Source organism: Poecilia latipinna, unplaced genomic scaffold (genome assembly GCF_001443285.1).
Source record: "Poecilia latipinna isolate Pla-1442-1.1 unplaced genomic scaffold, P_latipinna-1.0 Scaffold769, whole genome shotgun sequence".
NCBI lineage: Eukaryota > Metazoa > Chordata > Actinopteri > Cyprinodontiformes > Poeciliidae > Poecilia > Poecilia latipinna.
Window position 1 is genome coordinate 235,280 of NW_015113385.1, and position 25,693 is coordinate 260,972.

General features: G+C 39.0%; 4 protein-coding genes and 1 long non-coding RNA gene across 6 annotated transcripts; 2 read left to right on the plus strand and 3 right to left on the minus strand.

The window, feature by feature from the left end:
* Window positions 1–71: 71 nt before the first annotated feature.
* On the plus strand, window positions 72–7,265 carry LOC106955810 (uncharacterized). 2 transcript variants are annotated; one of them, XM_015046206.1, is made up of 9 exons: window positions 72–1,168; window positions 2,230–2,422; window positions 2,477–2,565; window positions 3,693–3,816; window positions 3,993–4,058; window positions 4,292–4,480; window positions 5,931–6,001; window positions 6,938–7,052; window positions 7,166–7,265. In XM_015046206.1, exons 1-9 carry the CDS (start codon window positions 1,096–1,098, stop codon window positions 7,257–7,259), a joined length of 1,014 nt encoding a protein of 337 aa, XP_014901692.1. In that variant the 5' UTR covers window positions 72–1,095; the 3' UTR covers window positions 7,260–7,265. The 2 variants fall into 2 exon arrangements, with proteins under 2 accessions (XP_014901692.1, XP_014901691.1); XM_015046205.1 differs by having other exon boundaries at window positions 2,230–2,565.
* Window positions 5,222–19,312, minus strand: LOC106955812 (uncharacterized). Its single transcript, XR_001426654.1, has 3 exons — window positions 18,354–19,312; window positions 17,662–17,664; window positions 5,222–5,232 (listed from the first exon to the last, which is right to left on the minus strand). It is a non-coding gene; the product is annotated as an uncharacterized LOC106955812 (long non-coding RNA).
* On the minus strand, window positions 8,566–12,263 carry cfap184 (cilia and flagella associated protein 184). Its single transcript, XM_015046204.1, has 3 exons — window positions 11,625–12,263; window positions 9,007–9,339; window positions 8,566–8,934 (listed from the first exon to the last, which is right to left on the minus strand). The coding sequence occupies exons 1-3, from the start codon at window positions 12,219–12,221 to the stop codon at window positions 8,602–8,604; spliced, it is 1,263 nt and encodes a 420-aa protein (XP_014901690.1). The 5' UTR covers window positions 12,222–12,263; the 3' UTR covers window positions 8,566–8,601.
* Window positions 12,455–16,481, plus strand: tada2b (transcriptional adaptor 2B). The gene is made up of 2 exons (XM_015046203.1): window positions 12,455–12,744; window positions 14,947–16,481. The coding sequence occupies exons 1-2, from the start codon at window positions 12,475–12,477 to the stop codon at window positions 16,159–16,161; spliced, it is 1,485 nt and encodes a 494-aa protein (XP_014901689.1). The 5' UTR covers window positions 12,455–12,474; the 3' UTR covers window positions 16,162–16,481.
* A 2,860-nt stretch (window positions 19,313–22,172) lies between the features above and the next one.
* Window positions 22,173–25,443, minus strand: grpel1 (GrpE-like 1, mitochondrial). Its single transcript, XM_015046207.1, has 4 exons — window positions 25,323–25,443; window positions 24,549–24,696; window positions 23,608–23,689; window positions 22,173–22,984 (listed from the first exon to the last, which is right to left on the minus strand). Exons 1-4 carry the CDS (start codon window positions 25,388–25,390, stop codon window positions 22,638–22,640), a joined length of 645 nt encoding a protein of 214 aa, XP_014901693.1. The 5' UTR covers window positions 25,391–25,443; the 3' UTR covers window positions 22,173–22,637.
* Window positions 25,444–25,693: the final 250 nt, after the last annotated feature.

Below are 25,693 nucleotides of genomic sequence, written 5' to 3' on the forward strand. Positions count from 1 at the left end.
AATATTTCATTCATTCAGATCTAGGATGTGTTATTTGAGTGTTCCCTTTATTTTTTTGAGCAGTGTATAATGGAAGGGATTTCTTGTAGTTGGTTTGCATGGATTCTTAAAATCAGTTTAACCTACTTCTTCAAACTTCCAGCTGTACAAACAGTGATTGTAATTTAATGTATAAACACCTTATTCCATAATAATAATAAAAAAATCAGTAAACTTTCTTTCTAATTGTTCTGCAGTTTCAATTTCTCCTGTTGTTCAAAGCAGCCAATTCAGCAAATCTAACGGTGACAGGAATCTGGATTTCATCAAATTAATGTTGATGTGTTTAAAATGTTCATATAAACAGGAAGACTATAGGAAAACATAACACTGGAAGAACACAGATTGACATAAACCTATGGCTGTTGAGTCTTTTGAGTTTTGAATCTCTGTCACAAACTGAGATGAGCTCAATCATAACTAGTCAACATTTACAGAATAAAAAACACACAATCAGCAATAAAACCTTCATTCAAAATGGGATGTTTCATTTTGTCCTAAAATCTCATAAAGGTATTTGGGTGTGAGCGATCTTCAAAATGACCTATTTGGTGACGATATTATAATGTACTCAATGAACCCAACAAATTCTTTCACTCAGTTGAATGGAAACTTGGTCTTTCTGCAAACTCCATACAGAAAGACCCCAGTCTGGGATTTGAACCCAGAAACTTCTTGCAAGGCAGTGGTGCTACCATCTGCCTCACTATGCAGCCAACAACAAAATAAAATGAAAAAAATAAAAATAAAAAATTCATTTGGCAGCCAGAGTGATGAGATGAACTATCATCACTCTGGGGTGACTCTGACGGTTCTTCTGTTCATATTAGTTTATATTAAATCATTTTATTCTGTTTTCATTACAAATACACACAGAAACAACCAAATAAGGTCAACCTGTAGAGTCTATTAGCAGATTGTTTATCAGCTTTCGTTTCCTTCCTTATTTGCTTCTGGGCAATCAGATTATGATCGTCCTCCATAATGTAAACTTCATGTTGCATAACCAAAGCCAGTAAGTCTGATCACAGCCTGAGTGGTTGAATCAACATCCAGATGATCAGGATGGGTCCCGTCTTCTTCATTCACCTGCTACTGATGGCTCCGCTGCTTCAACACACTGAAGAAAGTGAGTACAGTACAGTGTTGTTTGTTTCTCTAATAATAATCCATTTTTTTGGGGCAGTTGTGTTGCACAGATTTACAAGTTATGCATGTAATATAGTTAATAGGAGCCTACTGTATGAAAGTGGTTAATATTCTCTAAAGGAATAAAAGTCTTACTTTTTTTATCTATTGTGTGAAATTATCTAGACTTTTGTCAACCACAGAACTGTAATCCTTGTAATCTTTTTGTGTCCTATGAGAACCATCAGGGTGAATACAGACAGCAAACTAGACAGATAGAAACATGGAATATCATTTTGCCACCAAAGAAAAAAAACATTAAAAAATTTAATCTTGTTCATTTAACAGGGACATGTTGACTTTATTGTTTGGGCACAAACACATTGTTGAAACTCAGTCTTCCAAAAAAAACTCGACAACACCAATGAACAGATTCATGTGAAAGACTAAATGAACGCTTCACCTCATCTGTTAGTTTTCAGGTGACTGAATCTCCCAGACTATTCAGGTCACCTTATGATTTTCTACACCACTTCTCAGTCTGATATTCACTCACTCCATACAAACTGAGCCTTTTTTGATTATCTCTTAACTTTTCTGAATACATGGTGATGCAAATCTTCTGTCTTTCGCCTGTCTCACCAGGTTCTGCTGGTCACAGTGCTTCCCTTGTGTCTTTTTACATTGACTCTCCTAGGTTTTTAATGATCTGTTTGAAAGTTCTGATGATATTGTTGGTTTTCGTAGCTTAGCCTATTGATGTAAGAATTCTTAACCTATTATCAATAGATCTTTAAAAGAGTGAAGAGCGGCCTCTCGTTGCTCAGTTTGGGTTACGCAATGACAAAGTTGCATGATTTCAGATTGTTAACAACTAAAAACTGTCTATCCCTGCCAAATGGACCAAATGTCCAGTTACTAGGCGACCAAATTAGAACAGGATCACCTGATTCTGTTCAAGTTTACTCAACAACACTAATGAACATTTTCATTTTCAAAGGAAACATCCATACCTAACCAAGTATATTTAGTCTTCTTAATCATTCATTATTTTCTCTACAGACGAGGAACTGGGGAGACAGAAGCCACCTAAACGTGATGAAGCGGTGCATCATCAAGAGTTTTGCTTGAGTATTCCTGAAGCTCCACACTCAACCAGTTTGGTTTTTGAAACCCCACAGCCTACAAAGTCGGCATCCAAACCCAAATTAATGAAACAAAAACCCAAGAGTCCAAAACAACCTGATGTTCATAGATCCCCGGAAGAAAACTATCCATCTGCTGGTGTTCCTGAAATAGTACCAATGAGATCCCCGATGTCTGGGGAAAGAAACGATCCATCTGCTGGTGTTCCTGAAATAGAACCAATGATCGCTCCCATTAGTCTCCACAGCCCAGGTGAGGCCTCTTCCCGTAGAATTTAGAGGTGTTTTCACACTTAGTAATCCAGTAGACTTGGTTCGACCGAAGTTGCAACATTTTTACATTTTCAGCTGATGTGGTTGACTTATACACTGCAAAGTCAAACAGCCAAAGCCTTGTGAATAACCTGTTTCCCTCCTCGCCTGTGGGGGCGCTGCACCTTGAACAAGTGAAGGAAACAACACAAAAACTTCTGAACAAGATTCTGAGAATAACTTCCGTCTTCACGAAATGTAAACAAAAATGGAGTTGCGTTAGATCTATGTAGGATTTCTCTTTTGTCTTTGGCAAAAGACCATGAGCCATTTCTCCTGCTAGTGCCTAGATATGCTTGTTTGTTTTGGTTATATTTACCCAAAATCCCTTACGTTGCTTTTGGAGTGGTCTCCATTTGAGTACACATATGCATTTGAACCGCACCAGAGTTCAGTTCAACCAAACCTACAGGCTTCATTCCAGTCTTCTGTAGATACTATAACGTGTCTGATGTTCTTTGACAGTTCTTTGGTTCTAGAGCCCAAAGCCCTTGTTGCTATGAAACACTTTTCACTAAGGACAAAGGCAAACCAACTCTTAGCCAGTATGTTCACAAGGTCTTTTACTTTTTGTGCTGGCTAAGTTTTGGCAACTGCTTAATCAATCAATCAATCAATCAATCAATCAATCAATCAATCAATCAATCAATCAATCAATCAATCAATCAAATTTTATTTGCATAGCACATTTCAGCAGCAAGGCATTTCAAAGTGCTTTACATAATTAAAATAAAAACTGCATGTAATAAACAGTGAGAAAGAGAAATAAAAAGCTGTAGAACTTTAGCTGAGACGCCGTCAACTGGGACTCCAACCCTTTGGACTTTAGTCAAAATGCCGTTTGACAAGGACTCTAACCTCTTGGACTTTAATAATACTGTCACTGTTAATGCCTTGTGGTGCAACTCTTGATTTACCAACGAATTCAAACCATATTACACTCATAAGCAGGAGTACCAAATGATTTCCAAATTCTTCCTGGTTGATAAACTTGTCACTTAATTTTTTTGTCAATGAAAGTTTATATTCTGTTTGATCATATATGTATTTTGCTTTGCTGAATGTCAGATGTCAAAGTCTCAGACGGATGCTACTGCAAAGACCAAAACAAGAAGCTGTCCACTGAGATCTATCGAGTCAGCAGCCTGATCATACACTATCCCAGTGAAACCTGCAGATCAACTGAATACATGTGAGTCAGTATGTATTTATTGGAGATTATGCTTGAAGAAAGCATGTTAAAATTCTCTGTCAAATCAAACACATTCCGTTCTTTGTAAGTCGAAGGTTTAATAGTTTCTATGAGATCATCCTCATGACTGTTGAACTCAAATAGGATCAGCAATGCCTCGACCTCTTGTCTTTCAGTGAAATCTTAAAAGATGGAAGGAAAGTTTGTGTGATGCAGTTCAGCCTCGTGACTCATTTTCTTCGGTACGTACAGAAGACGACTTGAGTTCTCTGCTGCTCTGCAGAGAGATACCATACTTTCCTGTGAGAGGTACAGCTTCTGTGCAACATCTTATCTCACAGTTGCTATTTCATAGTCAGAGTGCACTCAAAACTATTTCCTGGCAGATTAAAAAGCAACTTTTTGAGTATCCAAGGTAACAGTTTCCCCTAAGCTGATTTACTGATAAGACTCAACCTACTCAACCGACCCACAGGTTTCTGTCCAAACCAGTACCGGAGCAAAGGTCAACAGAATCACCTGAGATCTCATCTACTACACATCAGACCACAACTGCAGAGACATCCACCTCGACACACCTGACAATCAGAACCGATGGGCCACCACTTCTTTCCGACTCATATATGCATTATGGACCAGATGGTCCAAAAGGAGTTGGAGTTATGTAAGTTTTACCTGTTAATCTAATGTTAGCACTGGACGATATTTCATGTCCTTAACTTATGATAATATAATAATGAGCAAATGTTACCACATTCACAAGACTTGTTCATGAAGAGAGGGCAAAACATAGTTGAAGAGTTTGTGAAAAAATAATTAGCTCCCATGTTGTGGAGGTAGAACAGATTATTTCAGACAGCTGAAATATTTGGTTCTTCCCAAGTAACTTTGGCAAATAAAAAGCAAATGTTTAGAAATTTTCAATGATTGCTATGTGTGATAGCATGTTTGAGCCACCAATAATTAGCAACTAGAAATTTCTTTAATCCAGTAATCTGTCATATTTTACATGAGATCGGGATCTTACAGAAAGCCTACACTCATCTTTTCATGAAGTCTAATTTTTCATGCCCTACTATCAGCCAGCTTCTATCCCTTTATATTAGCATTAACATTAGCATGAGAAAAAAATATAAATACAATGTGTTGGAAATCTGTTTTTGGTGACTGACTTTCATTTGTCAGGCTTAAATGTCAAAAGTTTAACAAAGACAGATTATCATGGCAATTAAAAAACAACAACACAAAACCGTGTAAGAAGATCTCCACACCAGACCTTGTTTATTTATTTATTTATTTTACAATTTTGCTATTGCAGCTGCCTATTAAACTGAATGATACAACCTGGACATGAATATATGACTTGTTGTACCGAGAAATCAAACAGAAGCGATCGATTTCTTGGTACTGCAGCCTCTGAAGCAACATGGGCAGAGAAACTAATTTTAGTTTTCAATGTAATTTAGTTTAACTCTAAGATTGATAAAGGGAATGTAATAAGAAAAATCCTTTCTTCGTCTCAGTTGTTCTGTTATCAATTTATGCTGACGTGTTTTCATTTGTCATATTTTACTTTTGTCAATAAATTATGTTCATTGCGTATCATCCATCCATTGTCTATATCCACTTACCCTTGCAGGATCACAGGGGGCTAAGCAGTGGCACAAAAAGTGGGTACACACTTTAAGCGAAGCTTAGGGGCGCTGTGCTAAAGGGGGCACCAAAAACATTTTTGGAGAACATGATTTTTTTTTTATTAATTTTTTTTTTTATTGTTTTTCATTTGAATCATGTTGTTAGCTGATGACAGAGAACTAAAGATGGAGAGACAGGAAAGGAAGCTGTTGGGGGCAGAAAAAATATGGAAGAGGGTCAAGAGTAAAGATGTTGTGTAGAGATGAAAAAAGTTTTTCAGGTCAGCTTAAGTTACTATGACAAGTCACTGCTGTCTCCTGTTTCTGTGCTGCAGTTACAGGTGTGTCAGAGTTTGAATCCAGGAACTTTAAGGCAACAGCCCCCCTGGCCCCCAAATATCCTTTTATTTTTAACAAATGTTGAGTGTCTTTAACTATAATGTGTAATTTTTACATCCTTTTTTCTTTTTATGTAATCAGTGTCAAAATACCCAAACCACAACCAAATTTTCTTATGGATTCAAGTGGACCCAGGTTTGAAGGCCCCACAGGTAAAACCTATATCTTCTAGGGATTGTTTAAAGTGGCATTGTTTGAAAACAACAAAATAAAAAACTGCCAAAAATTCCAGAAGCAATTCAGCTTTAGTCAAATTATTTCATACTTTTTTGGGTACAGGTTTGCCTTAATAACATCAATATGTTTCAGAAGGATTTGGTGCTTTTGTTTACTTGGTAGCTTTGGTTGAAAACGGCACAGATTAAAATAGTGTCACACAGAGATGCATTACTTACATTTACTTGGTTACAGTTTGTTGAGTAACTTTTTGGAAGAACTATATTTTTATCAGTATTCTTATAACATGTTTTTACTTTCACTTAACTAATATTATGAAGTATTGCTAATTTTACTTGAATAACATTTATGGATGCTCTACTTGCTGCAAGTAGCTTCACTGACTCAAAACACACGCACGGAAACCTATACTTACTTTTACTTTTACTTTGTTTCATAAGTTTTACATTGAAAAAAATATATTTTAAAAGTGTTTCTTCTCCCTAAATTTGGTATTTTATAAATATATTCTTTAGTTTTGCAATCTTTCCTATTCATTTTAGTTTTTAAAGACCAGAATCTGCACATAACTAATTTTTTTTTGTCTGTCTGGCTACATAATTTTGAAATACTTAGTCAGATGTTATGATCAGTTTACTCAGTATTGCACCCTTTTTAAGAAGTAAAAGTAAAATATCATTTATAATCTAATGTAATATTCAAATCTTAAATGTTGTTTTTTCATTTAATAAAAAACAGAAGTAAAGTCTAGAAATCATCAGTCTTCCAGTAATGAATCCATAATATGTTTCATTTAGTGGCTTCAGTTACTAAAACAATTAACTTTTTAATCATACTTCAACTTATTGAATGCGAGTTATTTATGGCCATGTGTATTCATTTTCCCTGACTGTCTAAAGTTTTCTTTCCAGAAACTTGTGTTACCTGCATACATTTTGTAATGTGGAACAACTTTGACCTGAAGGACGTTCAGTTGGTGGATGTGAACTTCCTATCATCCAACTGTCCTGCCCTCATCTTACTAAGGTTTTCTCTCTGCTGTAACAAATGCTGACCGATTACAATCACTGCTTAATTTTGAAATGTTTTATATTTGCACGCCATAATTTACACCCAGCGATGTGTCTTTTGCCTTCCAGTGTCAGCCTGACTGATGGACGCCATATTTGTATGGATTCTCTCCACCCTGAGTTCCAGCAGTTTCTAGAGAAGTTGGAAATTAAAGAACCTTAAATCTGACACTTAATGTGGTAGAGTTTAAGGTTCATGTCCGCTAAGACCGCGGCAGGATTAAGTCAAAAGGAGAAATCTTCTTATGAAACTCGCTCTTGTTTTAATCTGGTATTTTATTAGCTTATTTTAATTCTATCAAGTTTCTCGATTGCTTGTTTTGTTGTGTTTGTAATTCTATTTGTTGCATCTGAACCAGGCTCTCTTGTACATGGGATCTTGGACTTCAGTGACACAAACTGTATATATATATAAAAATTTATAAAGCTAAGATTCTATTATGTGCTTCAATATGTTCTCTGATGTAAAACAAATACATCAAAGGTCAATAAAATCATAAAACATAAGGTTAAGATCACATTTTTTAAAATTACTTTTGTATTTTAAGTGCAATGATTTATTTCTTTATTAGACCATTTAAATATCTCTGCTTTTACTTTTAACTGTCCTCTGCAGTCTGAGCAAAAAGCTACAAGTGTTATCATTTTATAAGTGATATACTAAAAGTTGCCTACTGACTAATTTTATTTAAATGTGGCAGAGCATATTAATGATGAACATGCAATGTTGTAATAATACCAACATTGCATGTTTTAGCAAAATTTTAATTTTCATCCATAGTTCCATAAAACAAACACAAAATACAAACATTTATACAATTTCATACATACAAATCAGACATACAGTACAAAAACTACATATAGTGAGGAAAAAGAAATGGCAAATGGTAAGAGAGAAAAAAGAAAGAAAAGAAAGGGCAAGGGATTAAAAAACAGAGTTAGACAATATCAACAACAACATATATTGCAATAGACATGTGATCAATATCAAGAGGTAACACATCTGATAGAATATTCACTGAACTCCGATCCAAAACCGCACAGCATTCTGGGGGATATAGGCAGAGGAAAGGCTTTATCTGCTCAACCTCTCACAGCTGGCTAAAGAAGGTTGGTGGCTTCAGGAAACTCACTTGCTCATTGGTTGCCTAGCAACAACCTGCCAGTAACTTGTCAGCAGCAGTTTCAGGTTTTGCCACAGTCACTCATCACTGCATAAAAAAATGATTAAAAAAACTGCAGAATGAAATGAAAACTGGATGAAACAGGAAAGTTTAGAGTTTTTCAGATATTTAAAATAAAAAAATAATAATCATTGACAAGTGACATGAAACGCTTATATTGTGATGCGTTTTCCAGCCATATTGTCCAGACCTTAAAAAAACATGAGGAAAAGAGGAAAGAAGATGATGGGTAGTAAAAGAAAGGAAAGAAGGAAGCAAAAAGGGAATAACAAAGAAAAAGGTAAAAAATAAAATAAAATTTAAAAAAAAAAAGCTTAGGGTCTACCCCTGAAATGACTGTGGTTTGCCCCTCCCCGCCCCACACCTGGAGGTAACCTCGGCCTTCCTGAGCCTCAGCTCCTCCAGATGTTTCTCTAAAAGCTGTGAGGCGTCCATCGTCTGCTCCAAGTCCATCAGCAGGTCTCCGTCCCCCAGCAGCCCAAAGCGCTGCTTCAGTCTGCCGTTGGCTCTCTGCAGGCGGTTCCGCTCCAGCCTGGTTTGGGTCAGGACGTCCCTCCTCTCCGCCACCAGGACCTCCACCTCAGCCAGCTGCTGCCGCTTGGCCCGGATCTCCACCTGGCTCCAGAGCAGCTTCTCTCTGACGTTTGACAGGACCTGACGGGCGCAGCAGGTCAGCGCTGGTTAAGCGGTTAACGCTGTAACACGTTGTTGGACCGGTCAGCTCACCTCCAGGCTGCTGCTGATCCTCCTCTGCAGCTTTAGGGATTCATCTCTTTCCCTTCCCGCCTGTTTCTTCCTCTCCAGCATGCTGGCCTGCAGCTCCTCCAACTGGACCCGCTGGGGGTGCTGGCCATGGAGCTCTGCCTCCAGCCTCTGGATCCTGGACCTCAGTGAGAAGTGCTTCAGACGCAGCCTGGTCAGCTGGTTCTGCCGGAGCTGCTCCGCTGTCAGCACCGCCTGCACTTTGGACAGGGCCAGGTCCGACCCCAGGTGGGGGCTCAGCGCCGCCAACGCAGCATCCCGCTTCAGTGCAAGGAAAGCCTCCCACTCTGCCTCCACCTCAATGTGTCACACAAGACATATTTATAAAATAAAACGTTTCTTTATTGTAAAATCAGTGGTAAGCTCATAATTTTGCAAGTTTTTCTCTTGTCCTGCTGATTGCTTGTTTTCTTGCTTTTGAAAACCTGTTTGAAATAAATGAAGGAATATTTTCTGGGCCATATAGTGACATTTTATAGCACAGTCAAATAACCGTGTTACCTCCATTTGTTATAACAATGGTGCATAAGTCAAATATGACTTCAAATAAGTTTTACTTCCTAATTTAATGCCTTAAAACTGGGCCGTTTAGCCGTCAGTTTCCAAAAAGTTTTAGAAGTTGAGTTTGTGATTTTCATCTGTAGGCCATAGTCATTGAAATTACAAAAAGCACAGGGTTGAAATATTTCACTGTATGTGTAATGAATCGATTTAATATATAATTTATCAAACGAGTGACAAAATATTTTTAATCTCCTCACGATTCATTTTTTAAGATGTAGCTAAAAATGATGACATCACAGGACTGCGTCGTGTTGCAGTTTGTGCCACTAGATGGCAGCAGATCCTACACATTCAGACATTAAACGTCATTTGGTTCGTTACAGAATCAAACTTAAAGTTATATATGTTTAAATTCTCGAGTGAGTCAGCTGACCTGCTCCATCATGACTGTGAAGTTCATCAGAATACAAAAACCCCTGAATTATTCTAAGAAAAAATACATATTTTCTGGCAAATAAAAATGAGAATATAGGAACTAATGCTCTCACAAGTATGACATTAAAAATACTCAGATATATATGTCAGTATGGTTATATGAGCTTTTAAGTGTATTCTCTTTCTCTCTGTTCTGTCATCCATTTTAAACATTTACTATAATACCCTGTCTTTTATGTCCTCTCCTCCTCTTTCTGCTGTCTTTCCTTCTCTCCTCTGTTCTACCTTCTGTTCTCGTTTCCTTCCTGCCAGGATTACAAAAAATTGAAAAATTCAACACATAACAGCAACATTAAGCTAGTTTTCTTCATATTCTTATGCAAACTTCACAACAGACAATAAAAATAATTCTAATTTATTAAATAACATTGAACTCACCTATGCAATAAAAGGACTTTCTGCACATATTCACCCATCAGCCACATGTTCTATATATCTAAAAGAGCTGCTAGTTTTCATTAAAGTCTTCAGAGTGAGAGCTGCGGGGAAACAGCTGAGTTTGAGCAACAATGGCCGCCTTTGTAGCTGCTGTCTCCTCCTCTGCCTCTCTGGCAGAGATAAATCTGCACCTGCTCAACACTTGGGAAGAACCACTGGGCTCTTCTAATCAGAGGGACCCAGAAATGTCTGCAGTTCTGGTAAAAATGTGCAAAAAGTCATCATTACTTCAATGCTGATTGACATTCAAGGCCTTTCAGCCTATCTTTGCCAGGGTTCACTATAAATGTACATACTTAGACAGTTTTGAGTGCCTAAGGCCTAAAACACTTAAGAGCTCAATTTCCAGACAATATTCCACAGTAACATGTCCTGGATGGCACCATCAGTTGTTAGCCAGCACCGGTAATCCAAAACAAAATAAAGCAGACATTTAAAAGAATCTAAATGAAATAGAAATAACATAAAAGCATATCAACTGATAACTAATCAAAGGCAATGGAGGGAAAAAAAAGAACAAAGAAAAATCCTAAGGCGGCCAAGCAGTCAACCGTCGTCTGCCATGTTTAAATAGTATGGTTTGTAATTTCCTGAAATGCAGTTTTGCACTACATGTAACAGGATGGACAGTTTCCAAAAAATCCACTTTTGTCTCATCAGTTTAAGGAACTTTGTCCAAAAAGTTTATTTTTGTTTTTTTGTGACAGCAGTATTTAGTCTTCAAGTTTGTTGAAAGACTGACTGCTACCAAGCAATCAGAATTGCTGTCATTGTGCAAGAAAGCACAACATAAAAAAAAAAAAAGCAAATAGTGCAAATAACGAAGCAACCAGGCTGAACATCATAAATAAATGATGTTCAGCATTTGGGTGAATTTGCAGTGTTCAAAAAGCTCCTTCCTTTGTGTTTTTTCTGGTGTTGGCCTGTAGGAACGCTCCAATAAATACAAGTACTGCCACAATTTGTTGCTTTTTAATATCTTTTAGCCTACTTTATGTTGTCAGGCAGTTGATTTCTTGATTATATCTGTCTGTAATCAAACCTGGATGAAAATGAACTTATCAAATTGTGGTAAAAGTGAACTCGTGACTTAACAGCAGGAGTTAATTACTTTTTTCACACACTTTTGTAGCCCAGACACCAACCTTCCCCAGCTTGTCGCGGGCCTGTGACCTGAGCTCCTCTGCCTGCTGCTGGGCCGTCTGTGAAGCAGTGCTGAGCTGCTGCTTCAGCTCAGACAGGACCTGGACGGACCGCTCATACTCCCGTAGCTGCTCCTCCTCAGGCCTGCCTCTCCCCAGCTGGCCCCCATCAATGGCTGTGTTGTGGAAGTATTGAGCCAGCTTCATCTGCAGCTGCCTGTTTAGTCGGCGGGCCTCGTCTCTCTGTGTGCTCAGCTCTTTGAGGGAATCTTCGTATTGGTCTTTTTTGTCGTCTGTACCTTCAGCAGCAGCAGTAGAACCGTCTCCCTCCTGCGTCGGACTCTCTGTCTTTGGGGTGTCTAGGTTTAACCCCAAATATCGGCCACTGTTCCTCCTATTAGTCTCAAAAATAACACTCTGACTATGTGACAGCGCGTGCTCAGAGTTGGTTTTGAGAGCCGTTGTGTGTTCTGACTCACAGGTGGCTGGTTCTTCAATAGAAGGGTCTGTTTTGACTTCCCTGCTGCTAGAAAATTCTTCGTCATGATCTGAGAATACTAATTTATCAAATTCCTTCTTTTCTTCATTCTCTTTCTCCATTTTAAGTTTTAAATTCGCTGAAGAATTGTTTGATTTGCCTAAAACTAAAAAGCTCGTGCAGTTCTGTAGTCGGTGACACTTTTCGTTTGGTTTGCGTTGTCTTGGAAACTGAGTTCAGTAGCCAATCAGAGGCGTTCTGACGCTTTCCCATGATTATTAACAAGAGGAGTGTGCGAGTGGCTCGAGCTGTGAGGCTCGTTGCGCGCAGGCGCCGAGTGGAGCCTCCTACAACAAGAAGCAGCAGCCAGGCAAGATGGCGGACCTGGGGAAGAAGTACTGCGTTAACTGCCTAGCAGATGTCACCAACTTGCGGCTTCGCTGCACCGACTGCCCAGATATCGAGCTGTGCCCAGAGTGCTTCTCGGCGGGCGCCGAAATCGGCAACCATCGTAGATGGCACGGCTACCAGCAGGTCGACGGCGGGCTTTTCTCACTGTGGGGTCCAGAGGCAGAGGGAGGATGGACTAGCAGGGAAGAGCAGTCGCTGCTCGATGCCATCGAACAGTACGGCTTTGGAAACTGGGTACATCACTTTATCATTTAATGACATAAGTTTGGATTTAAATAGCATAGAAACACCACCATGTTGTACTCATGTTGGCATGAGTACAACATGTCCACTGGTTTCAGCGGCGAAATATGTCAACTTTTAAGTAAACATAGACTGTTGTTAAACTTTACGAAACCTTAACAATGTTATTGAGAATTAAAAGAACAGACCGAATTGGAAATACTTCATTAGTAATGTTTTACCTAATTTTAAAAGTTTGGCAGTGTTCCGATTCCAGGCTCTATAGATTTCGGAGATACTTTCATGGTATTCAGAACAGTTAGATCTTTTCTTACCAAATTAATTATGTTTATTTGACCAATCAGCATTTACAGTTAATTCTCACCGTCTTCCCTGTCCCTGCTTTATAAATACCACCACCATGTTTCAATAGAACAATGGTGTTTATACAGTTATATGAACAGTGGCAGTTTTCCTCCATACATAGTATTGTGATGAATATGCAGATAGCTTATTAATTTGTCAATATTTTTCTGATTGAACACTTATTTGTCAGTCTTAGCCTGATATGATCACATAAAGTCCCACAGTAAGCTGAATTTAAACAGACTTCTGCTTTGATCGGCTCACTCTGATGTAAAATCTGCATTACTATAGAAAGTCAAACCTGACTTTGATTTGTCTTTATAGATTCTAGATTTCTTATTGTAGTGTGTGACACATCCTTTATGCCAAACAAAACGTGATCGTAATGTGTTTGGCATTTTGACAACCTTACATGGTCAAGTATGGAAGCTGCAAAAGATGGAAGCTAAATTGGATCAGCCAACTGAACAGACACTATTTAGTATTTGTAAAAAATAAATAAATAAAACTAAATTAGAATAGAATACGCTTCACATATTGGAAGCTGTATTTTATCTATTTAAGTATAAAGTAAATACGTTTAAGTTTGATCGCTTTGAATAATTTGGATTTTGAACTAAAACCGCTTAAAAGTGAGTTTAAGATGGGAATACATCAGCTGCATGTAATGCATATGAAATACTTGCATGATTTATTTGAATTATTTTTCCATTTTAATGCATTGCTGCTTCTGAAGAAACTATTCATGAATCGGATCTGTTGGTGTGTTTCGCTGAGGCGCAACACTACAACTTAGTGTTGATTGTGATAAATGACCACAGCAACGGCGTTGTTTTTGCTTTTACCGCATTGTTTCTATTCCTATATTGCATCGGTCAAAAAGAAAAAAACAAAAACAAAAAACATCGTTTAACAAACGTTTTTCAGAATGAATCATTTAAGGAATATTAAATTATCTAATTAATGATAATTCAGCTGCATCTCATAAATTATTTACACACACACTTTTTAAAATATATATAAATATCTATATATCCAATAAATTGTTTTAATTTGTGAATTAAATTTCTTAATCTGGGACCTGAGACCCAATTTTTGTACCACAAACAAGCAAAAATGGTATGACATTAAAAAATCCTTTAATATATGTGACAGTAAGAACTATTAATTACTTATTTTTTAGGTAACTGTATGAAAGTGACTGTCACCACAAACACAAATACTGCTCTGGAATAACATATACATGTGTAATATGCTTCTTCGGGACAGCAGTCAGATAAAGAAGTCTGATTTGTATTATTAAACTGTACACAGTTGCTGCATTTAATCATATTTTCATATTTATTGATACTTTTGTTGAACAAACAGTGGAGAGACAATACAGTGTTATTTTAACATCAGTAATTTATGATATTGCGACAATAAATCAAATCTATTATAATTAGAAATGTATCACAATAAATTAATAACAATATGATACAATAAATGTGCACACTATTCTGCAGCTTGTCATTATTTAGATCATCCTCTTAATAACTTTGACCAAAAATACTAAAGAATTAATCCATGTTTTAAAATGTAAAAGTAATTCAAGAAAATGTTAGATTTAGCCATTTCTAAATGTTTTCAAGCAGTATATTTATAACATTTCCAAAAATAAACACTACAAGTGTAAGTAATCTTTTTTATGAAGTATTTTTTTGTCAAATGGGTGTAAAAAAAAAAAAAAATGCGGATTTTTCACCTAGCTAAACATACTACCCAATATTATAATTTGTATTATATCCATTGATATATTTCTTTTTGCATGTGTGTGTGCTTATACAAATGTGCATCTCTCTCCTGAAGGAGGACATGGCTGCACACGTCGGACCATCCCGAACGCCGCAGGAAGTCATGGAGCATTACGTCACCATGTACATTCACGGTAACCTTGGAAAAGCCTGCATTCCCGACAGTATTCCCAACAGAGTAACTGACCACACTTGCCCAAGCGGGGGCCCCCTATCACCCAGCCTCACCACCCCGTTGCCCCCGTTGGACATAAGCCTGGCTGAGCAGCAGCAGCTCGGATACATGCCTCTGCGTGACGACTACGAAATCGAGTATGACCAGGATGCGGAGAAGCTCATCAGCGGGCTGTCGGTTAACTACGATGACGAGGATGTGGAGATCGAACTGAAACGTGCCCATGTAGACATGTATGTGCGCAAGCTGAGGGAGAGGCAGCGGCGCAAGAACATTGCCCGTGACTACAACTTGGTGCCTGGGTTCCTCGGCAGAGATAAGAAAGACAAGGAGAAAGAGAAGCCTGGAGGGTTGCAAGTCTTAGGCGGTTCTGTCCCTACGGGTGGATCGGGAGCGTGTAGCGCTGCAGTCGGACCGGCCTCCACGACAACGACGGGATCCGTCCCTATCCCGAGCACACCCAAAAGAAAGATCACCAAGGAGGAGAAAGAGCAGCGAGTGAGGCTACGGGCGCTCTGCCAGTTCATGGCCCATCGAGAGTTTGAGGAGTTCTTCGAGAATATGCACAAGGAACGGGTGCTGAGGGCCAAGGTGCGCGAGTTGCAACGCTACCGCCGCAACGGCATCACGCGCCTGGAGGAGTCCGCCGAGTACGAAGCCGCCCGTCACAAACGGGAGAAGCGCAAGGAGAACAAAAACGTGGTGGCCTCCAAACGCGGCGGGTCGGGAGGGGCCGGGCTCGGCTCTGGGTTGGGACTTGGCGGCGGCGGGGCAGGTGGTGGAGGCGGCGTCACGGTGGGGCTCGGGGTTGGAGGCGGGATCAAGGAAGAAAGCAAAGATGGAGAGTTTGCCGCCATCGAGAACTTGACGGGGTTTGAGTTGCTGTCAGATCGGGAGAAGGTGCTGTGCAACTCTCTTAACCTGAGCCCAACACGCTACCTGACTGTCAAAACCATCATCATCAAAGACCACCTGCAGAAAAGGCAGGGCATCCCGGCAAAAAGCCGACTGCCCGGCTACCTGGACAAGGTTCTCAAGAAGCGCATTCTCACCTTCCTCACAGAGAGCGGCTGGATATCCAGAGACGCCTCGTAGCGATCCGTCTCCGGTCGGTAATCAAAAGCCGACGATCGCTGGTAGCCAACTAGCTTCACACTCTGGAGGCTGGATGGAACTACTGCCTCTGACCGACTACTTTTTCTACTTCTTCTTTTTTCACTTTGCGAATATGTACAATTCAAATAGAAAAGATGCCCCACTGGAATAATAACTATATTTTCATACAAGGTCTAGGAAGAAAAGTTAAAAAAAAAAAAAAAGAAAAATGCTGGGCTCAAGAATGTCCAGCACCTTTTGAGTTTACTATTGTGTGCTTCCCGCTACAATTCTTGATGAATAAATTATGGTATTGTGCATTTTGGGATTTATTTATCTCAAGTGTCACTCCTAAGCATCATTGTAAAGGTGAAAGAACGATCGAGTGAAACCTATTTCATACTGAAAAATAAGGGTGTTCCACTCATCTGGTGTTTGAAACCACGTGTTTGCTGAGGAACCTTTGTGATGACCTTTTTGTTTTCACTATATTTGAACCGATTTACGGAATTCCATTCAATTTCATGCACTGGTACCATCACATTGTTTTGTCAATGCTACATTAGCACTAAAGGGGTAATGAATGGTCAGTAGACTAAAGAAACATTTATTGTAAGCACCAAAAGAGAAGCTTAAAGTTGAGTGTTGTCCAATAGCGGATACTGCCAATGTTCATTGAAGTTCCAGCTGAATTAATAACCGGCAGATTGAAAGTATTTTGATAGTATGTTAAAAATGGGGGAAAAGTAGGATGCCGAGTCGTGTTTAATTCAAACCCACCGACGTCTGGTTCGTGAATTTTATTTGCCTTTGTCAAGAGTGGACACTGTTGTGATTAAAGCTGTTAAAAACGCTAAAAGGTTCCCCAGAAATTTGACAGTTCTCTCGCTACCATTAGGGTTGTTAAAATACAAAAGTGCCTAAACCTAGGTCAGAGAAGAGCATTGCCTTGATTCCAGTGAGCAGTACGGAACGGTTCGTTATGCTAGTTTATGGACTGGCATATTCCGGACACATTTCCACCGCCAATTGGAGTCTAACTAGGTAGGTGGGTTAAACCCAAACACCTGGCATTGCGACATACTAATGTGATGACAAACTTTACCGATTAGTATGTATTGCCCTTGATGCAAGCGATAATGTCTTATTTCCTCCAATGAGTAGAGTGTGTTGTGTGACAGTAATAGCTCCACCTTAATCGTACCATACCGTTCTCCTGTTGACCTCCAACCGAACGGGCCCAGGAATCAGGTCAGTTGTATGAGTCATTTTTACAATAGAAACAATGTAGTGAACTGACTCATGCCATACTACTTAATCGAGATGAGGTATAAGTGTAAACACATTTTATAACCTGCTAAATTTTCTGTAGCAGTTTCACCTGAGTGTTATTGAACTTGGTTTTACAAAGACAGAAGCTAAAAGACTTCTTGGCCTCCTGATAAAGACATGTAAAAGCCAAACTTACTGGTATCCCTGCTGTCAATACTTCATACAGACCCCCTGTTCCCAGCAGGACAGAGCTATATTTCCTAAGACAACTCACAAGGATGGAGAAGAGACGGAGAGGGATCTTTGACTAGATCAGCTATTTCCTAGATCTTCTATAGACTTAGGGTCTATAAAAGACCCTAAGTCTTCTATAGTCTTCTAGAGACCCTCTTCTTTATTGGCCGTCTAAGTAATTTGACGGCCAATAAAGAACATTGATCTTGGGTGTCAATGTCTGGTTAAATGTCACACGTTCTCCTTTTACTGGCATAATTTTATCTAAAGTTGCCTGGTATTCCATGATGCAACCCTTTTCTGACAAGGTTCCCTGGATCTTTGGAAGGCCCACAGAACCGCAACTGTTCTTAACATCGTCGTCCCTTGTTTCCTGCCAAAGCTGCCCGGAGTTTTTAATTTATCAAAAAAGTTCTGAGTCTGACCAAAGCACACAATTTGAGCAAACTCCCCAAGTTTATGTTGGTGATATTAGAACAGAAGAAAAGGGTTTTTTGTTTTTTTGTTGTTGTTTTTTCTGGTGGCAACCGGTTGGGGACTTTCTCCACTGAATAAATCATTTTAAGTTTGTTTTTTTTTTTTTACTTATACCTACCGTGAGGGGTATTTATCTGTACTAGGAGTAATTGGTTAATTTAGCTCTAAAGCCTTTCATGAATGCATTACATCTTAGATATTCTTTCTACATAAGGGTATAAAAAAATAATGTACTAGTTCTCTAAACCCTAAGAAAGATCCTCTGCTTCTCAGGTTGTGCATCAAAACCATGTGTTCCTTTCTCCCAAAGTCTCTCATTCTGAGGTCAGAACCTGAACAGCATTACCAGATACTTTATTTCCTCATCACTGCTCTTACGTTGGTTTTTCTTGTTTGTTTAATTCTACTTTAAAGCTAAACTGACCCCATCTTACTTATATGTTTCTTGGATTATCCAACAGTTGTTAAAAAGAAATGAAGAAAATGTGAGTTGATCCTGGAGCATCTGTTTGCATTTGTTGTTAATGGTTGCCGTGGCCAGCAAAGGACGGTTGGGGGTTATCACTTTTGAGCATATCCCCTGGATGTAATGAGACTGTAGACGTTCTTGTGATACAACAATCAATGTGTCCAAGTAGTGAATGTATTTCTGTTGAAAGGAGATGTGAAGTGTTCAAAATAAGATCCTAACCAATGTTTTCATCGTCTCGTATGGGCAAATTTGACAATTGAAGTCTTCGGATGTCCTGAAGCGTATCTTTCTCACAGGCTAATGGGTGTGGGACTTTATCTTTTCCAGACATACACTGAGACCAGTGAGACCTTCTGTCCTCGTTTATATGAGTCCAGAAACGGTGTTGGACTTAAAAGAAACACTGGTTGGAGGTTGAAAAATCTAAATATAGCATACATGTTTTATGTTTTGAACACTCGGTGGTGGCGTTTATTTCCAGCTGATGACTGAAAGCTTGAAATTGAAGCTGTTTGATTTTTTTTTTTTTCAGCTTTTGGTCAGGACTTTTTAGAACAAGTTGTAAAAAGAGGGTGTTTTTGCTTACTTATGTGAACCAAATGTAAATAATTTGTAAGATAAGAAATGTGTAATGTACAGTATTTTGTTTTGTGCAAATTTTTATAGATTTTGTATTAAAAACAGATTTTTGACACAAAAAAAAATGCTTCTTTTTTTTTATTTTTTGTTCCATCTACTGGTCTCGAATCACAGAGCTGTTTTGCTTCTCTGATGCTAATTAATTTAATATTTAGAGAGATCATAGGGTAGATCTAATGTTGATGCTGTTGAAGCTCACAGAGAGAAGGGTTAAACAGGAAGTGAATGAGATCTGCATGTTGATGAGGTTCCTTTGGTCACAATGTTTCCCTTCACCAAGAAAGAAATCGGATTCAGATTCTGTGGGTACCACCTGGTGGCAGAAAGAGGAAGTGATGGAAGACGTTCATACCTTAAGTTCCAAAACATTTATTACTTCTGACTCAAAAGTACCAGAAAATCCACTCTGATTTGCTTACAGCTATTTAAATATCCACAAGATGTTCTTTCTGGGCATGTCAACTGCATTACTGGAGGAGGAAAAGAACACCATGCGCACAGTGAAGAATGGTGGCGCCGTTCCTTCGGCTCTGGAAAACCGTGACTTATGGAGAACAAGATGGATTCAATCAAGTATCAGGAAACCCTGGGAGACGCTGTAACGCCAGCTGTGAGGAAGATGAAGCTGGGGTGTGTTTGAAATTTCAAAGAGGACAATAATTTATAGCGTTTCTCGGTCACCACTGAGGCTTGATTCCAGAAGTACTAAACGATCCTACAGTTTCCATCATTGCCATTGTTTTCCTGGGATTCTGATGTGGGATTTTTAAAAAAGTGTTGTAGCATGCAGACCATTCCGCATGCTACTTGCACAATTCTCATGTGCAAGTACTTCATAATTAGTCTTCTTGTCTCGTCATCGAGTCAGTCTGATTTCTGACTGAGATGCTGACCTCGGTATGCATGGTAAATTATTAACCAAGCTTATTTTATTGTTTATTGCCAACGGATGCTGGCTTGTATAGTTTGTCAGTGGACCCAGTTTGCATTGGGGGTTAACTCCATGTAGGTGCGACTAGAAGCAAACAGCAAAAAGTTCCATGGTTAAAATGTTTACAAGTGCAGCTCTGCAGTCAAGTTTAAGAGTTTGATAGTAAAATTGTATTATTTTATTTAACTAAGGCATGTGGCTTGAAGCCATGAGTTTTACAGATGGTGAACAGCTGATGTGGATCATGTTTGAAAGATAATACAACATAAAAGAGAGGAGGAAGTACTTTTTGGGGTAATTATTGATTATTTTATTTGATTGGATTAGATTAGATTATGCTTGTTTATACTAACGTGGCCTTTAAGACAGACACTTGAATCCCATACAGCGCCTTATGTGATTATTGGCAACCCTGGAAAAGATAAATAAATACAAACAAAAAAAGTTTTACTGCAGTTGCATAATCTTAAAGAATACAAAAGTAAAACATTTAAATTTAGAAATCCTTTTTTTGATTAATCGCTTCCAAAATCAATAAAGTTGAGTATTTATCTTTAACTTGATCGTAGGTGAAAAGCAAACAAAAGTCACGTAGTGGGAGTGGGCACCACGTCGCCATAGTGACAGTTAGTTGCCATCTACATGCTGTAAATATAATTTTCCAGCAGCATAAGTCAAGGTGGGTTTATCTGTGCAGCATTCAAAAACAAACTCCCAGAAAACAGAATATTTATCAGCATACTTGATCAATATTTGTGTATTTACTTAGCAATTTGGATGAAGGCATTTGACAAAATGTAATGTTTCATAATTTGTTACTGTACTGCTTTTATGGTATAAAGCAATCTGAAGTGCTTTGTTGCTTAAATGTTCTATTTAAATACACTTGACTTAAAGTATCAAAATACATAATGAAGTTGTAGTGCATGGGAATGCATGCCTTTAGAGTTCATCTTTTTTTTTTTTTTTTTTTTTTGCTAAGGCTAATCTGACCATGCCCTTTCCTCTTCATTTGTAGTGTGTCCTGCTCCACCCAGACAAATAGTTTTATTTGTAAAGTTCCTCCCTCTGAAAAGTGGAAACAACCAGGTTCAAAAGCAGAGTTCTTTTTGGGCTAGGCATGATTATGCCTCCGTACCTCTGTGTGGCTCAGAGTTGAGTCAGGCCTACAAAAGCCACACGGAGGGCGGAGCCTGACCGACTCACCAGGAAGAAGAAGCTGTCCCAATGGAGACTTAATCTAGTTGCATTGTTTTTATTTACCAAAACATTCAATCTTTCAAACTTACAATGCAGACATATTGGTGAAGGTTAGATCATTCCTACATGCTAATATAGTGGTGGACACCGCTAACTAAAGCACTAATCATAAATATTAGCTTTGCTAATGCGCTACACCAACATGTTATTTAGCAGAAGCTAATGCTACTGTGATGATTTCAATTCAAATATCTGCCCCTAAAGGATAACCAACCCTCAAACAAAAATTTTATTTTGACATCATTCACTTCCTATAATGCTCCAGATATATTTATTTTTATATATTGTTCTGTACTGTGCTTTATTTTGCTCCTGTATGTTTGCTTGAAATGTTATTGGGGATTTTTTATTTTTAAAGAGAAGGCAAGGTGAGGAAACATTACTGCCTACACAGTTTTTACTCACTTCAAAATAAGAGCGTGAATATAATTGTCTCATTACTTGAATTTTTTTTTATCAGTAAATAGCCAAAACTTCAGAGATGTTGAACTTTTATCTGAAAGTTTGCCCATTGCATTTTAGAAGTTATCCAGAGAAACTGAGCTAAGGGAACTAAGTGCGCTAAACAGTTTTCAAAGTTAGCAAAAGTGCTAAGTGAAAAGTAGCTCCGCTATTAGCATTTTAGCGGAAGTGTGCCCAGCACTGTAGGTATACATCAATATTATTATGAAGTTAAGATGACAAAAAGTTTTGATTTTACTGAAACTGCACAAGGATCCATCACCTGTTTCCATCACATCTCTTTAGCTTTAATTCAGTGATGCAGTTCAAACTCCAAGCACTAAAAGACAAACCATAAAAACAGAAGTTAGGAATGACACCAGCAGGAGAATGGGTTCTACCCCTCATGTATAAACTCAGACCCAACATGCCTTTATTTAAAACCTCTGGTTTAATGATGCTGGGCTGCTCCACACTGTGAAAGCTTCTTGTAACTTTGTGTTTCTAACAGATCCTGAAAAAACGCAAACCACAATGATGATGATAACATATTTACTGTACAGGCCCGTCTACTAGCAGAAGTTTAAAACTGCTGGTCGCTGTCCCCAGAGTTTGCGTTGCTGGCCCAGTCTCAGAATGTGAGGACAGTTTTTGAGGGAAATGACCGCGTTGCTTTGGGCAGTCTGCCAAGTCCGTTGTCTTCCACTGGCAGCGCTCACCCCGCTTCGTTACGCCATTAGCCAATCAGTCCTAGGAAGCTTTGGCCACGCCCACCAATGCCGGCCTCAGGGTTCGGCCGTGCAGCTTGTAGCCCACTTTGGTCACCACGGCGACGGTCCCAGGCTCCTTGCCCTCCACGGGGGCATGGAAGAGCGCCTCATGCTCATAGGGGTTGAACTTCTGGCCCTCGGGGTTGAGCTTGAGCAGGCCGTGCTTGGTGAAGACCTTCTGGATCTGGACCTCGGTCATCACCAGGCCGTCGTACAGGTTCTTCAAGTGAGGGTTCTGACTCGTCACCTCCTCTTTTGGAACGCTCTCCGTGGCTTTCTCCAGGATGTCAGCCACCTCCAAGAGGTCCTTACAGAAGCCCTGGATGCCTGGAGAGAATGGAAGAGGTTTGAACAGCTCATGGCTTTGAAATATGACTATTTATTCTTTTAAAAGCTTAAATTATGGAAACCTGACCACGTATTGGACAATGACAGGCCCTTAAGTGTATTATTAGAACTATGTTACACATTCTAAACCAATCTGGCCACTTCAAAAACAACCAAAGTGTTTTTGTTGCTCATTTGTGACATCTAGTGGTTCATATTGGTAACTGTAGAAAAAGTATGTCTGGTTTATCTGTTTTTTGGGAGGGTTTTTTGCTGCTTGTCAGTTCCTTTAGTCTTTTTCTTTTCAACTTTTTAATTTCTTGACACCTTGAGCAGCAAAGCAGGTTGATGAATTTGACTGGCAATCAGAAAACAAGCTTCAGAAAAAAAAAACATTTAAATGATATTCTATTTGTTATAAATGAATACAAGTTTGATGAAAAATTTTATATTAAAAAGTTTATGGGATTAAATTTTTTTGTTTGTTTGTTTTTTAATGTTTTTTCTCATCTCTCTAACATTCTGATGCCCCTCCAGCACCCTCTGGAGGCCCCCCACTTTGCAACACAGCATAAACCAGTGTTTTTCAAACAGCTTTGTTCTAAAAATGGAGAATATTTTACCGTATAACTTGGCGTCCTCCACCATCCGTTGACTCCTGGTCCTCAGGTTCTCTGTATCTGCTAGAGCTCTCTTATACTTTTCCTGCAAATGACACAAAGTGGACAAAGAACAATTGGCTACAGGGGAGAACATTTCTACCAAAACAAAGAAGAAAAAAACAACTCAGAAATTTGTAGAAAAAAAAAAAAAACTTGGATATTCTCTGCTATCAAAAAGAAAAAGAAATTCCATGACTGAAGGAATAAATTTATAACATTAAAGCTCGGACATTTTCTAACATTGTATTTTCAGAAATTTTAAAGAAAAAAAGTAGAAATTTTGCCACAAAAAGTGACAGAAGATAGTAAATTTAGGTGAAACAAATCTGAATGTTTTGTGCATCACAATGACATCTGCCATGCATCCTAGTAGTAATATCAGTAATATTACCACTGGGAAATTACAGATTACAAATTGAAATTTCTTTTCTCGCCGGTTTACAACTTCTTGACATCTGAGAACCCCGATAGTTTTCTTAGACATTTGCAAAATTAACCAAGATATTTGGCAAAAAATCATAAATTTTTTTCAAAATGAGAACAACCAGCTGCTACTACTGGCGGAAAAGACGAAGACGACGACAGGAAGTGGTAAGAGAATGATGACGTGGCATGTTTTTAAGTTACTTATTACTGAACAAACATATTCATGCCTAGATTTAATTGCATTTCTTATTTAATGGAAATACCGCAATTGTGCTTTTTTCGACATTCGCAAAATATCGACAAGGTTTTGCGTAAATTTGTAATGGAAACCGAGCTGGCAAAGAAGCGGAGCTCGAGACTGCCACCTCTGTACGCCAGCTCTAACCACTGCGATGCATCACGCAACGCCTCATATGCTTTTTAAATATATGCCCATAAGGACAAACACATAGGTAGATGAACATGCTGACTCTTACTGTCATCTCCTTCAGTTGGTCCTCCAGCTGGACCTTCTCCTCAGTAAGAACCTTTTCTGCTGGAGTCTGCTCCGTCTTCTCAGGCTCCTCCTCCGAGCCGGGGCCATTCTTCTGCTGGGTGGCAGTGCACAGCAACCTCACAGGTGCACTGCAAGGGAAGATAACAATTACATCACTTATCTTTTGATTCCATCAAGGCAGCTTAATACAGACTAAACACACCGACAAATAAGTTACGCAAGTAACCTAGCCGCCTCGTACTAGTAGACAAGGACTGCATCACTAGTCAATTTTTGTCATCATCTCTCAACAGCCAATCGGATTGCGTCGTGATATGACGCCTAGCTTCATTCATAAAGTCCTAACAGGCTGGATAGAGAACGCAGCGTGAAATTCAAGCACAAACACACAGTGTAAAGCTAACAAAAACAGAAGCTCCATGACGGAGTGTGTCCCAGACACACTTTAAATAGCTTCACCTCAGGAAGTTACATTATGTCATCACCTTTCTCCTGCGCCAACAATGTCAGTGACAATACGGCAGTCAGACTTTAAAGTGGCAGCATGTCCGCCAATATAGTAAAAATAAATATCTCCTGTGTTAGTTGTTATTCCTGTAAAGGTCAACAGAGAAGTCTGAAGAAGGCAGGGAAAGCTAACCATGCTAACCGGTTCCCACCATGAGCTGTGACCTACCAGCGGCTGAACTTCAGGTCAAAGCGAGCCCTGCGGTTCTTCCCAAGTCTCAGCTAAATAATAAAAAACGCAGCTCACCTCTTTAGCGCAGGGGACGCTAACACAGAGTAGCTCTGTCTCACTGCTCGGACACACCAGCTCGCCATTTTCCAAATGCACAGAAACACACGCTGACGACTTGCGTAAGCTTGATTCCGACATCGTGATGGCTTGAACCAATCAAATTCGAGTACGAAGAGGAACTCGCTGTCAGCTGACCAATGGGAAGTAGGTAACATTTTGACGTCTTAGTTAAGTGTGGTTGAGTTTGAGTCAAAGGTGAAGGCTGCGCATGTGACCAAGGACGGTTTTTTAAAGTCTTATAGATTATTAAATAGAATTATTTTGTATTTTATAAAATTATAATTTGATTTTCCACTAAAGTCGAGCCTTCTTTGGTAGGCGTGATG

Excerpts from the sequence above, each read along its gene's own strand:
- tada2b (XM_015046203.1), top strand. The coding sequence starts at position 12,475 with ATGGCGGACCTGGGGAAGAAGTACTGCGTTAACTGCCTAGCAGATGTC. Across the intron at positions 12,745-14,946 it reads AGTACGGCTTTGGAAACTGG|GAGGACATGGCTGCACACGT; the intron begins GTACATCACTTT and ends TCTCTCCTGAAG.
- grpel1 (XM_015046207.1), bottom strand. The coding sequence starts at position 25,390 with ATGGCGAGCTGGTGTGTCCGAGCAGTGAGACAGAGCTACTCTGTGTTA. Across the intron at positions 23,690-24,548 it reads ACCAACTGAAGGAGATGACA|GAAAAGTATAAGAGAGCTCT; the intron begins GTAAGAGTCAGC and ends TGTCATTTGCAG. Across the intron at positions 22,985-23,607 it reads GGAGGACGCCAAGTTATACG|GCATCCAGGGCTTCTGTAAG; the intron begins GTAAAATATTCT and ends CATTCTCTCCAG.
- LOC106955810 (XM_015046205.1), top strand. The coding sequence starts at position 1,096 with ATGATCAGGATGGGTCCCGTCTTCTTCATTCACCTGCTACTGATGGCT. Across the intron at positions 6,002-6,937 it reads CAGGTTTGAAGGCCCCACAG|AAACTTGTGTTACCTGCATA; the intron begins GTAAAACCTATA and ends TTTTCTTTCCAG. Across the intron at positions 7,053-7,165 it reads CCTGCCCTCATCTTACTAAG|TGTCAGCCTGACTGATGGAC; the intron begins GTTTTCTCTCTG and ends TTTGCCTTCCAG.
- cfap184 (XM_015046204.1), bottom strand. The coding sequence starts at position 12,221 with ATGGAGAAAGAGAATGAAGAAAAGAAGGAATTTGATAAATTAGTATTC. Across the intron at positions 9,340-11,624 it reads CCCGCGACAAGCTGGGGAAG|GTGGAGGCAGAGTGGGAGGC; the intron begins GTTGGTGTCTGG and ends TGACACATTGAG. Across the intron at positions 8,935-9,006 it reads GGATCAGCAGCAGCCTGGAG|GTCCTGTCAAACGTCAGAGA; the intron begins GTGAGCTGACCG and ends TGCGCCCGTCAG.